General features: G+C 44.0%; 2 protein-coding genes across 2 annotated transcripts; both read right to left on the reverse strand.

Annotated features, from left to right (window-relative positions):
• Positions 1-68: 68 nt before the first annotated feature.
• On the reverse strand, positions 69-7,449 carry tmem214 (transmembrane protein 214). The gene is made up of 17 exons (XM_029141591.3): positions 7,194-7,449; positions 4,908-5,101; positions 4,517-4,667; positions 4,301-4,435; positions 4,117-4,199; positions 3,833-3,938; positions 3,135-3,216; positions 2,946-3,047; positions 2,650-2,791; positions 2,402-2,493; positions 2,261-2,309; positions 2,061-2,168; positions 1,845-1,962; positions 1,656-1,752; positions 1,379-1,547; positions 1,135-1,286; positions 69-1,032 (listed from the first exon to the last, which is right to left on the reverse strand). Exons 1-17 carry the CDS (start codon positions 7,342-7,344, stop codon positions 906-908), a joined length of 2,058 nt encoding a protein of 685 aa, XP_028997424.1. The 5' UTR covers positions 7,345-7,449; the 3' UTR covers positions 69-905.
• Positions 7,450-7,821: 372 nt separating this feature from the next.
• On the reverse strand, positions 7,822-12,806 carry LOC114849834 (microtubule-associated protein RP/EB family member 3-like). Its single transcript, XM_029141577.3, has 8 exons — positions 12,658-12,806; positions 10,993-11,060; positions 10,626-10,755; positions 10,403-10,548; positions 10,138-10,297; positions 9,771-9,907; positions 9,402-9,554; positions 7,822-9,138 (listed from the first exon to the last, which is right to left on the reverse strand). The coding sequence occupies exons 3-8, from the start codon at positions 10,744-10,746 to the stop codon at positions 9,073-9,075; spliced, it is 783 nt and encodes a 260-aa protein (XP_028997410.1). The 5' UTR covers positions 10,747-10,755; positions 10,993-11,060; positions 12,658-12,806; the 3' UTR covers positions 7,822-9,072.
• Between the last annotated feature and the right edge of the window lie 148 nt (positions 12,807-12,954).

Here is a 12,954-nt window from a genome sequence, read left to right on the forward strand (position 1 = left end):
ATTTGGAGTTTTTACCATATTAATGGATTGTAGTAATATTTTAGTTATGATTCAAGAACAGACAGTGATTAGGGCTGAAGTCTTTATTATAAATCATTTATATTACAAAGTAAGACATTGGACATTGCCATATCCACCTAAACATCTTGTTTTCACAAAGAGTTGCTGAATCAGCTGGTCATAAATGTCTGTCCTGTCAACACAAAGAAGGATGTTGGCACAAAGTAAATTGAGAACGTCTTCAGCCTTCACATGCAGGTCCACGACTGCAGCGCTGGTTTTAGCTCAGGCATAAAACTACTGACAGCGGATGAAGTGTGAGAAAATAAAGAGACAAAAACAAGATGAGGTGAAACAGAGGCAGAGGCTAAACACCTGCCTCAGAGTGAAGCGAGGCTACTTGGACCCTGTTGCGGCTGATAAGGACCCGTTTAAATGCTGTGAAGGAGTCGATCTACCAGCAGATGTCAGCCTTTCCTTTGAAGACAGAACCGTAGCGCACCTGATGATACAGACTCAACACAAAGTGGTCTTCACAGGACTTTTTTTGGACGTTCCCCTGCTCTTTAGCAAAATTTCACATAACACTTGTTTCATATATGTTTAAATAATTTTTTTTTAGAAATCATCTACAAACCTGCAGTATCTATAAATTACGGAAATTGCTCAACCCAGAGTTTGAGCAACAGCTGAAATTTGCAATAGAAAACTCAAGGAGGGAGATACGACAAAGGACTGTTAGAAAAAAAGATCTATACAAAACCAAAATGATTGATAAGCCAAGAGTTTGTTTTTTGACCCTACAGTGTCCAATCGTGGCTTTGAAGAGGAGCGACACAGCCTGGAACCGGGTCAGTGTGTGTGTGTATATTGCGGGTGTGTGAACCAGTCGGGGTCTGATGTTCTCATGCTTGCGTCAGCAGCTCCTGAGCCCATGTCTTGATGGCGGACGTTGTGTGCTGCAGCAGCTGCCACGTTGTGTTGGTGAAGGAGAGCGCGTGGGCCTGCAGACACGATACGGACACCTCCCCGCTGCAAAACGAGAAAAATGTCAGCTTCCTTCATTTCGATTTAGTGTAAGAGCAGTACAAATGGAACGCAAGGCCAAGTGAAGGGAAGCCTGTGGGCACTGACTTGCAGGAGTCCTGCAGGTCGGCCCACGCTCGCTGCAGCAGGTTCGACATGGAGGCCAGCGCTGGCAGGACGTAGTTCTGATGGAGGAAGAGGAGCAGCTCCCTCAGATACGCCAGCGCCTGGAACACGCTGTCGGGGGTTTTGGCGTTCACCTTGACAAAAACAGAGGGAAAACATAACTCTCAATGACACGTAATCAATATAAAAAGGAAAATATATCAATGTAACGGTTACTGGTTCTTACCCATTCTATGACCAGAGGCGTCTTTTCTCTGACCCAGATTATAAACTGTGTGGTGTTTTCAGAAATGACAATCACTGCAGTTTTTGCCTTTTCCAGACCTTGTTCTAGCACAGGCCCCAAAACACGCACACACTCAGAGTAATAATATGGAGTGTTCGTCTCCAACCAGCTGCAGAAAGTGCAAAAAGATAAATGCACAAATTTGTTTTAGGCAATGATTTTGCTGTTTTTTAAAGCCCTATTCAGCATCTATTTTTATTAAGTATATTATAAGTACCTGAAGCCCTGTTTTGAGTAGACTGTAACTTTGCCCCAGGCCTCTTGAGATACAGCTGTGACCCCTGAGCTGCGCAGATACTTGGCACTGGTGGAATCTGAAAGACACAACAAACCAGTATAAAAAAAAAAAAAATCACAGAACTGGTAAGTTCTGCCACAGTAAAGTTGTGATGAACTAAAAGCAGACCGGTGAAGGAACCGTGGGATCTGATGTCATGGACAATGAAGCCGCCAGCGAACACTAATAGAACCATCAGAAGTTTGGACCAGGGGAACCCGTGACCGCGCATCTTTACCTGGAGATTCTAGGAGGAAAATAAGAGAGATGCTGAGAAAATCTGCATTTGTGTTGTAGCAGGGATATTTTGACCTAATAAATTAAAACACTGTGACTTTGACTAACCTGGCACAGGTTACTACACTCCTGAAGGTCCCGAGATTCATTGGTGTCTCTCATCTCTTCATTGGTCACTCGGAAAGACTGAATCGTCTCTTCCAGGTTCTTCCGTAGCTGAAGATAGAAAAGAAAGAACACCACACATGAAGACGACACAAGGCATTGTGAGCTGTGCTGTTTATTCTGCAGCCTGTCACATCACAGACCTTCGGTGGGAGGATGTTCCATGACTTCAATAGATGATTCAACAGCAAGCTGGAAAATGAAAAAAAGGTTTGAGTTTTGTGATTAAGTGTAAAATAAAGTTCAGTGGAGACCGTGAAAACTGTGTCTGTGCATGAACTCACCTGGACTGGGGCAAGTGTTTGGTGTAGAGCTGTCTCCACACTCCTAGACTCTGTACGTCCACACACAAACACTCCGTCATGCTGCTCAGCAGCTGCACAAAACGCAAGAGGGAAGAAAAAAAGATTCAGGGGCTGAAGCCATTTTTATGTTCAGTAACGGTTTTTGACAGTTATTCAAACCAATGAAGTGACATTCTATAAACCTCAGCTACCCACTGACCACAGGTCAGCGTGTGAGCAGCTCTTACCTCTCTCTTCATCTGATCTGGACAATTCGGCGTGGCTCTGGACAGAAACGAGGGCAGGTACATGTGTAACGTGCTCTCAGGTTTGCCTCCAAATGAAAGAGCTTTAAGTCGAGGGTACAGGCGCCTGAGCTGCTCCTGCAGGCTGAACACAGAACAGCGTTACACACAGTTAATGGCCATTAATAGTGATGTCCCTTCATTTAAAACCTAAGTAGATAGAACGTGGACATGCTGGGCTTTGCATTAATATACATTCACATGACAGCTGGGCTCTGTTTGCGTTAGTAGACATTCACCTCGGTGTCAGGGCATTCTTGGGCATGAAGGCGAAATCCAGTAAAGGAAAGAACTCTTTAGGGCCCATGATGCCAAACCCTTTTGTCAGGTTTGCATGAAGCCTGGAAAAACATAGCATTTGGTAAGAAAAGCATAAAGGCCAAAACATTTTAATAAAACAGAATAAGGCACATGTTTCCTAAACTTACAGGAGAAGTCGCTCCAGATAGGCAATAGCATACGCAGACAGAGACTTCACTCCCAGGACCGGAAGCATGATACCAAGCCACACTGAAACACAGTCATAGGATCACACTCATCTTTAGTTCCACTAAACGTGTCAACAGCTGCTTCTTTTAGCTGTTTGAGAGCCAGCAAAACTTGGCTCTGTGCTGGTGTAGTTAATTATCCTAGTAGCATGTTGAAACCAAACACGGTTATCTGACCCGATAAAGAGTGAGGCAGGGTGGATCAATGTGCTCACACATTTACACTGTTCCCACAACCACAGAGTTCAATCTGCATAACTGTGTAGCTTCACAGGGTGTCTCTCCTTGACTTGAAGGGGATCTTCTGCTGCTGCTGCTGCTGCTGCGTAACAGTGTTTCTGAAGGTTGGAGGTTGTTGTGTAATCTGAGGACGCATCCTTCCATACAAACACCTACTTCCCTGCTCAGTCGTCCATCTGACAACCTTAACAAATAACAGGCAAATGCACGGCTGCTCTAATGTGCACTGTTGCTTCAATAACCCCAACCCCAATTTCAACAGATGCAGGCTGTTGGGAAAGTGGGAGAAAGACTAAGACTACAAATCACCAAGGAGGTATATGTGCAAATAACCTGCTGAGACGAGGGCATCAAGTACAGTAGTAATGTGTGTTAATGCGTGTTCCACCCTCTGTTACCTCTTAGTCCCTGGCTGAGGTCATAAAATCCTGCTTGGCCGAGGGCCCACATGATAGTCAAACACTTCACCGGTCGATTCTGAACTGACCGCAACAGCTCCAAATACTAGAGGGGAAAGAAACGAGAGGATTAGTGTTCAGTGTTGTTGCAAAACTCACTAAAGCAGCTGGCACTTGAATAATTTGACAGTTAATATCTTCAAAGGCACACTGGGGGCAGACAAGGACAGTGAAGCTGCAGCCTTCCAGTTATCTGCAGCATTCAAGGACAGACGTGTGCTCACCTCTGGCAGGTTCTGAGTAGCGATCTTGGGTTTGTCCTGCAGGACTGCCTGAATGCAGACTCTGTATCCATGCAGCGGTTCACCTGGAAAAACACACAATGTGCCGTTGTGTTTCTCTGTTCTACAATATTTCCCTTGTCATTATTTTAACCATCACCAAAGCTCAAGTTCAGATGCCAGCTACCTGACTGTCTGTCCAGCTCCCTGAGCATAGTGGAAACACAGTGGTCAAAGAAATCAGGCAGAATGTCGCTGCAGCGACCGATGAGGCCTTTGATGATGCCCTTCAGCTCCTTCCCTATAAGGCAGTAGGGGTAGTCTAGAAAAGGAAAGGTGGTGTCAGTGCGAATGAACCAAGCAACACATTCCAATCTGGAAATGCTACATTGAAATCACTGACCGTGAGCATGGCTGCTGAGTGTGGGGTCCGTGTCGGGTGTGGTCAGATACAGGTTGAGGTATCCTGCCAGGTCTTTGAGCCACACTGACGGGTTTTGTGGGAACAGGCTCTGGCTGCGAGCCAGCTGCTGCTTCATATCCTCAAGATCCAACTAATGAGAAGAGAGGACAGAGAAACCATCAGGGCTGTAAACGCAGAAACAACACATCTATTGTGCACAGAGCAGATTCTTCAAACATGTGACAGTTCTGATTTGGGATTTCTCTCCCAGGGTGAGTTTTTGCTAAAAATATAAAATAAGAACAAACAATAAAGCAGGACGTAGTGTAAAATGATTAATATATTTTACAACCAGACAATTAAAATGAAAAAACCCTGCTGTATCACTCACAGCTTTGATGGCTTCCTCCAGGGTCTTGTGTGTTGTGGGGGTGGACGTATTGCTGGAGTTGGATTTCTTGGATTGTTTATTTGACGAGGACTTCTTGGCTTGTGGCTCGGCTGGTGGTGGAACCTGCTCCTTGTTCCGTTTCTTTCCCATCTTCTCAAAGCCATCGTACAGAGTCTCTGACATCTTGAGGGGCGCTGGGAAAAACAAGAGTTGTGTTGAGATGGTTCTATGCAGATATGAGCGACTGTACTTTGTTGAATGTCTTTTATCGACTGTCCCGAAAAGCTAAGCTGTCATTTCCCTCCTCTCTTTCTCACTCGACTCCCTCCCTCCAGGGCTTACGTAATGGACAGTTATCGTCCAAGGCGAAACACTCATTACAAGTCAGAGGAACAGAGATGAGCTTCAGCTTTGCAAGAAATAACCTGTGTGACTATTTGTTAAGAAGCTGTGCACTTATAAATTAAATTAAATAATATTATATTTTTATGGTCAATGCAAATATTTTGCTAAAATTTCCCACTTTAAGTATTTAATTTTGAAGGAATCTAGTACAACCCACAAACACAAACAGCTGTAGACAGAGGTCAGGACGTGTTTATCGATCATTCGGCTGTGCATGTAGCTGAGATACCGAAATCTATATCTGGCCTGCAAAACAGTGCGTGTGTGTGTGCACGCGCATGTTTGTGAGTGTGTGCGTGAAAGCAGCACAACAGAGCAGGGATGCAAAGAAATGTCTCATCACTGCGTCTCACACACTGGATTGTGTGTCTCGCTTTGCTCCATTCGTATGTTGCACAGTCAGGATTATTGTTCACTTCCCTCAACTGACAACAACCACAACAAGCAGACAGAGGTCACAGTCACATCCAGTTGTCGTCGCTGTAAATGTTAAACCTTAGTCAGCATTACTGGAGCAGACCAGTGAGAACAGCACTGAAAGCTGAGAATCACTACAGAAATAGACACTTACAAATTTTGTTGGGCAGTTTGTCACAAGGGGAGACACAGACTCGGTCTAACATACGAACCGAGAAACTGGTTCCTGATAACATGAATATAATAAAATTTAATAGTAAGAACTTTGCAGCAGCAGAAAAGTCTCGAGAACGTCCCACTACATTTTCTTCTGCAGCAAAGACACTGTTTATGAGCCTGCATTAACAGACACAAAGGTCTGGAGCTGAATTTGAGGTCAAGGACAATCTTGTGCCAAAACCACAAATCTGGTGGAATTCTAATCATTTGTAGAGCAGAATAAAGCTGACGTAATCTGTCTGAGGTGAAAGAATTATCCAGTCATAGTCTGCTATCAGCAATGTGGATCACGAAAAAACAAACTACAGTGAAAGTCTGATGACTATTATTTTGTGATTTTTATTTTAATATTATTTCAGTAGCAGCCAAACATGGAGAAGAGAAAGCGTGTTAGCCACGGTTTCTGCCAAGTTGAGTTATTGTAAAGTATAATGAATGAATGGATGAAGGAATGTAGACCAGAATCCTTCACTGGTCTGTAATTACATCTTCTCAGACGGAGAGACAGACACTAAACCTGCCACAGAAGAGAGTGGGAAGCTTCTAAAATCAGACGCTTACTGCTTCTGTAACACGGAGCCAAATGCTTAGTTTACGTAGCGCAAATGGGAGTAATGGGGCCTACTGGGAGCTCTGGTCTGCCTGCTCCGGTACCAGGAGGTTTCAGGAGTAGTAGTAATAGTAGTAGTAGGAGACACCTGTGACTTGGATGTAAGCGAATGCATCAACTGACTACTTTTATATGGAAAGTGGAGAAAAAACACCTTGATGTGCACGTAAGAATACGAGCAGGAGCCAGCGATGCTTCAGCGACGCAGATACCATTGTTGACACACTGCTTAGGAGACAGTTAGCAAGCTAGCTGCCGATGCTAGCTGGATAGCAACTTCTTCTATGTGTGTGTGGCAGATATAAGTGAGGCAAAAGCCAAAACACTATTACCACAGCTAACAGTACAAAATTACTGGGGCAAAATAAATAAAAGGTAATGAAAGAAAATCTGCGATATAAATGAGACGACACCAAATAATCACTATGAAGGTATTGCGTAAAGCTAAGCTAAGCTACGTTAGCCTATCAATTCGCGTGACAGCTCGGATCTACGTTCCTTTCAGACAACACACCAACAGGTGCTCGTTAAGAGGCGCCCGGTATCTTTTTACACCCGTTCCTTCGTCCCTTTGAGCCGGAGCGGCGCTAGTTAAATGGACAGCGGTCAGTCCACGTCGGGCCACGTCCACTCACGTCTGAACGGCTGGTTGGCTTCGCCGAGCGCTTTCCTCCCTGCGCCGCCTGGTTTCTTGTCGGCCGGGTTCTTTCCCGCTGTCGAGCTGTTGCTTTTCTTTCCCTTCTTCACCACCTCCCATTTACCAGCGGAGCCATTATTCGAGGCCATGTCTGTGGTCCGGAAACGCGTTCAACAGCTCGCTGGAGGAAACAGGACGACGCACACGCTCCGTCAACGGCTCCGAGCGTTCGAACGTCCGCGTGCCACGTCTCTCTGTCGCCATGACGTCAGAGCGGAGTAGGACCGTTAACTCTCATCCTTAAGATTTTATTAGTATATACGAAATGTTTATTGCAAGAAACGTGTTCTAATACTATTAAAATGTGTCTAAATTAGTGTCAAAATATACCCACTAAAAGTAAGGATCAAAATCTGTTTCATTTGTAGTTTTTAAAAAAATCATTAAAATCATTGATGCCTCCTTAACTAACAAAGTGCTAGAACCTGCTGCAGGTTCCTGTGAGGCCTCCAGCTGTAGAACAGATGGTGAGAATTGGCAGCAGTGATTCTTCAAAGAGACATCATGTATTCAGACATCAACAGGTTCTGATAAACAGGAAATACAGCAGAAACACAAGGACAACGCTTGGTACCGCAGAGCTTTATTTCATTCCAGCAGTAACTAAGTTTACCACATAGCTGAAGTGACCTTCAGGTGATTTTCGTGTCATGAAACAAGCCTATAGCTCCTTGGCAGCTGTGGCGTTTTAACGCTATGCAACAGAAGTCAATAAAATACGGCAACAGAAGAGTAAGAATAGCAGCTAAAATGTCCAACTCAACTCACAGTCCAACGTTAGTGTTTAGTTTCATCTAACATTATATGTTTTTTCATTCATAGAATTTTGTCGAAGAAATAGTTTCACACTGACGCCTCTGACTCGGCCTTTGAGGAATTCAATGTCAATAAAAACAACCTCTTTAAAACAAATTTACAAAATATAAAATTGCATCTTCCTGTGTCTTCCTGGCAGAAACCAGTCACTGCACGTTGGCATCTGGATCAATTCAGTTTGTTTTGCTACATTTAGTGCAAGTTCTTTGTTTTCACCAAGTCTAAAACTTATTTTTCCCAGAACAGAGCAGATTAATAAGAAATAAATAAATTAAAAAAATATAAATACACCATGCTGTCTCATAAACAAGCTGTCTGGACAAAAAGCAAACCTCCCCAGTGGAACAATCTGATGAATGATAATGTATCCTGTGACGCGTTTTTACTTTGGAATGATCTGAATGAGGACTTTTAACGCATGAGCATGAGCACTTCAAAGCCTGTGATATGTCTGTGGACCATCAAATGTCTATGTTCATGTTTCCTAAAATGCATACATCAAATGTATGCACATGCAGGACTCTGTCACAAACATTTAAAATCTCACCATGTGAATGTTCCAGCCAGAGTATCTTTGAACTGTGAAGTGAACCCTGATGCTGGTGGGGGTCTGAATGAGTGTGAGTACTGACTGGTGGATAGCATTGCTCATCACTATCACTGTTATCTCAGTGTTGGCATCCTTAAATTTGTGGCAGACCAGCACACTGAGCTCACCCTGAGCTGCAGCTGTCCGTTCAGGCTAGAATAAGTAACCCAAGCCAAGCAGCTGGGCTGTAGTCCAGTCCATGGTAAGTGTCTCCTGCTAGCCAGAGTCTGGGAAGCTAGGCTGTGCAATGATGTTATGACTATGGACAGCCACAGACAAGATGGGAAAAGTCAGGGTAGATTGTAAAAAGTAAAATAAATGGGAAGAAAGAGGGGAAAGAATAACAATCAGGTTAAAAGGTGAGTAATGGGAGAGGAAGAAACTGATGGAAATAAAAAGAAAAAGGATGAGTTCAGGTCTCGTCCTGATCTCCCTGTGCTTCATCGATGTCTTCATCTTCTGGTGGCGCAAATCCCTCCTGAAAGAGAAAACCCGGGTCACAAACTTTATCTTCTTCAGTCTCAGTGGACTGCAGTTCACAAATGACGCAAAGCTCTGCGTTAGATCAAACAATAGATTAGGATTTGCATAGAGACACACTGATGACACTTTACTGTTCCAGATACGGTGGACAGAGATAAGTGACATTTACCAGGCTGTGTCTGTGTGTTCCTCCTGGCTTTGCATAAGATAATGAAACCGTGCTTGTGTTTGACATGTGAGTGCTGTGATCACATTTACCTCTGTAGCGTACAGTATATCTATGATTTTGCTGACGACTGGGCTGTTGTCATTTTCATTTTCCTGGCATATGAGTTCAATGTCCCTCAGCTTCCCAAAGTAGAAGTCCCTTTCCTTCTCCAGTCCGTCTATAGTCATTTTCAGATCCAGAAGCTGCACGCACAAACAGACAGAAAACATGATTAAGGAGAAGGTCAGAAAAAAATGAGCACAGCTAAAACACATTGAGAAGCTTGGTCTGTTCAAGCTGGACCCATGTGACATTCACTCCATGAGGTTAATGGTGCCAAAAACGTCTCTCACTATTAAATGGTTGTCACAGAGGAACAGCCAAGTCTCAGCAGCTCAGAGCAGCGAGAGCAGCAGTACCTGCTGATTGAGCTCCATGAGCTCAGTGTCTCCCCCATTACGGGTCACAGGATTGTTCCTACGGGTCGTAGGAGCGCTGATTTGCCTCTGTGGAGTGGGGACAGCCTTCAGCCCTGTGGGAGATGTTCTCATGGGACCTGAAAGACAACACACAAACCATTCAGACGTGGGATGTCAACAACAGTGCATCCTTGTTTTTAATGCGGCTCACAATCAAAACTGAAAGTCACAGCAGATGCTACCTGAGCAAACAGGCCTTTCACATTTGTGATGAATGGATTCACCTGGGTTAGAGGTGGGAATGTGGTTGCATGAGAAGGGGAGGGTGTTTAGATTTAGTCTTTAGGGTTGACTGAGCCTGTTGTACCTGGGTTTGGCGGAGGCGGCGTTCCCTCCTGGCCCTGCCGCATCAGTAGAGGGTCGTATTCCTTCCCGTCATAGTTGGCATCAAAAAACTTCTTAAACCACTGAAGGAACTCAAAGTTGTCCTGAAACTTCCCCTTCACCAACCTCTCCACAGAAATTATCTGGAAGAACAGAGAAAGAGAATCTTGGTGTGATCTTGGCCCAGTAATTTCTAGATTTGAATCTTATTAAATCAAACTGATTCCAAAGTGTGTGCTTGTCCTCACCTTATCCACATTCATTCTCTTGAACGCAGCCTGTAAGACCTTGAAATTGTGAATATATTCATGCTCCAATTTTGCATTAAACTTGACTTTCTTCAACAATATGCAGCCTGGAAACAGCATGTCCATGAACTGGCAGTAGGCAGCACCTACGAAAACACCACAGACATTTACTTCTTCAGCACTTCGTTTCCAGCTACATTTTCAGTAGACTCAGTGTGTTCACCTGTACAGAGCTGCTCGATCTTTGTGTAGGTGAGTTGTAAAGAGTCGTTGACCCAAGCCAACATGTCATGACGACTCAGGTTCTCTATGGTCATAGAGGTGGAGTAGACATTCACCGCCATCCTGCCCTCCTGCTCCACAAATATCCACATATACAATATCTCTAGTCAACAAATTTATGTCAGTAACAGTGTAAAATACATGTATAAGCTTTACAACCATAGCTCCAAGCTACTTCTCCTCCTACTACTTTACTGTAAGTAAAACTCTTACAGCAATGTAATGTCAGTATTTATGCAAAGCTATGCAAAACGTAGAAGCAGGGCATCAAGTATAATGAGTCTAATATGTGAGATCTGCTTGCTCACCTGTGCTGGATATTTGTTTAGCGTAAACTTCTCAAATCAGTTTGTGCTGGACCACGTCAGAGAAAGACCTGTAGAGGGAAATCAACAATGCTGGGGAATATGAATGCTGCCACTGTTTATAATGTGCTTCACACATAATCGTTGTTACTGAGGGGTTTCTTCGTACTTTGCTTAGAAGCATAATAATTCCTATTGTAATTTAAGAGCATCTCCACAGGGACACTAACAGCCACTACAGAAACTAGCAGCCAGTGAGTATTACACTCACTAAGTAACTAATCTCTGCCTGTGTTAATCCTTTTAGCCCAGGTTCAACATGCTGTAACCCATCACAGGTCACACAGGCAGTTATATCCCGACAGGCATTAATGTGAATACAGCTACGATTCATCACAAACGCTTTGGAATGACAAACAATAGCAAAGCATTTCCTGTAAACTGACTGTTCCACAATAAACACCACAGAGGATGTTGTTCCAAACAATGACTTCCTGTGTGGATGGCTTCACATAGTCCACCAGGAAGACGTGGTCATTTGCTTGTCTCTGGTGAATCAGACATTTACGTCAATCACAGCACAGAGTTTATTTTGTACCATGTCTATTAAATCCCACCTTGAAGTAGCACAACAACAATTTAATATATAATGTAATAAAAATTAAGAAAATGTAGTACTAGTAGTACAGAGATGACTAGAATATAAAACAGTCTGTGAGAATTATACCTAATATCTAATTTCAACCACAATACTTAGGCTGCAACTAAGAATTATTTTATCCATCCATCCATCCATTTTCATCCGCTTATCCGGGGCCGGGTCGCGGATATTTTTTATTATTAATACAATGTTATTATTATGATCTAATTTATTTATTATGTTATTTACCAATTGTTCTCTTGGTTGGATGAAATAGAAAATAGCAATTACTGAAGTGAACGTTCCAAAACTAAAATCAAAATCTGCCTGAAATGCAGCAGTTCTGTGAGGTTGTCAAATAATTTATTTGGTTTTATTTCCAGACAATGTTGTAATTGTTGGAGAATGTTGACGTTACAATACTCCCCATACCTCGAATCCCCTCTAAGTAGAGCGCTTTAATAAATATAGACGCTTAGCACGTTTTATCTATTTATTGATGTCGTAGCAGATGTTAAGTCAAACAAATATAACAGTTAGATTGGAACGTATTGTTCGTTGTGCTCATTTGTGTGGTGATGTGGTACTGGTACCAGGTCCTTACACATGTACTACGTGAACTACGCGGCCCGGTGCCGCTCGGTTCCGCGCCGCCTGGTGTTTTGACAGCTGACGTGAACGTGTCGCAGCCTCCAGCGCGCGACTAGCTGCGAGCTAACGCTGCTAACTGCGCCTGTCGAGCTCCGCTGCCGTTTGTCTGGCGTTGTTGAAGTGAGAGCTTTTCCAGGTCATTTAAAATGATGGCGGCGACGCGAGCGACCCGTAACCCGCCGCGGGTGCGGTGAAAACGGGACTTTTGGAGGCTAGCGTTACCCCCCTCTGGAGGCCTTTCCAATAATACACACGCACGTTACCAGTACAGCCATGGGACGTTTCAACTCCCAATAAATCAAAGTAGAAATGAAATAAAACGTAATTGTGTTAGTGTAGATGCACGTTGCGAGTTAGCTGGAGTTTATTTCACTCACCGAAGTGCTCAGACTCTCTCTCTCCGCTGCCGCGTTGTATCTAATGAGGAGAAGCTTTCCGTTGCTATCGCCCCGACTGGTGCCTCAGCGAGCTGCGCGAGCCTGCGCCGACCTAAGCCCCCCGCAGTGAGCATGCGCAGGCCAGTTTCGGGATCGCCCCATCACTTTAAAAGAAACTGGTCCCCACCGGGCAGCCATGATGGGGACGACGTCGGCCACTGAGCACGAGCGCGTCCTGTGCGATTAGTTGACTCATCTACATACACACATTGATTCACTGTTAATCAAAGTACAAAT

Source organism: Betta splendens, chromosome 24 (assembly GCF_900634795.4).
Source record: "Betta splendens chromosome 24, fBetSpl5.4, whole genome shotgun sequence".
Lineage (NCBI taxonomy): Eukaryota > Metazoa > Chordata > Actinopteri > Anabantiformes > Osphronemidae > Betta > Betta splendens.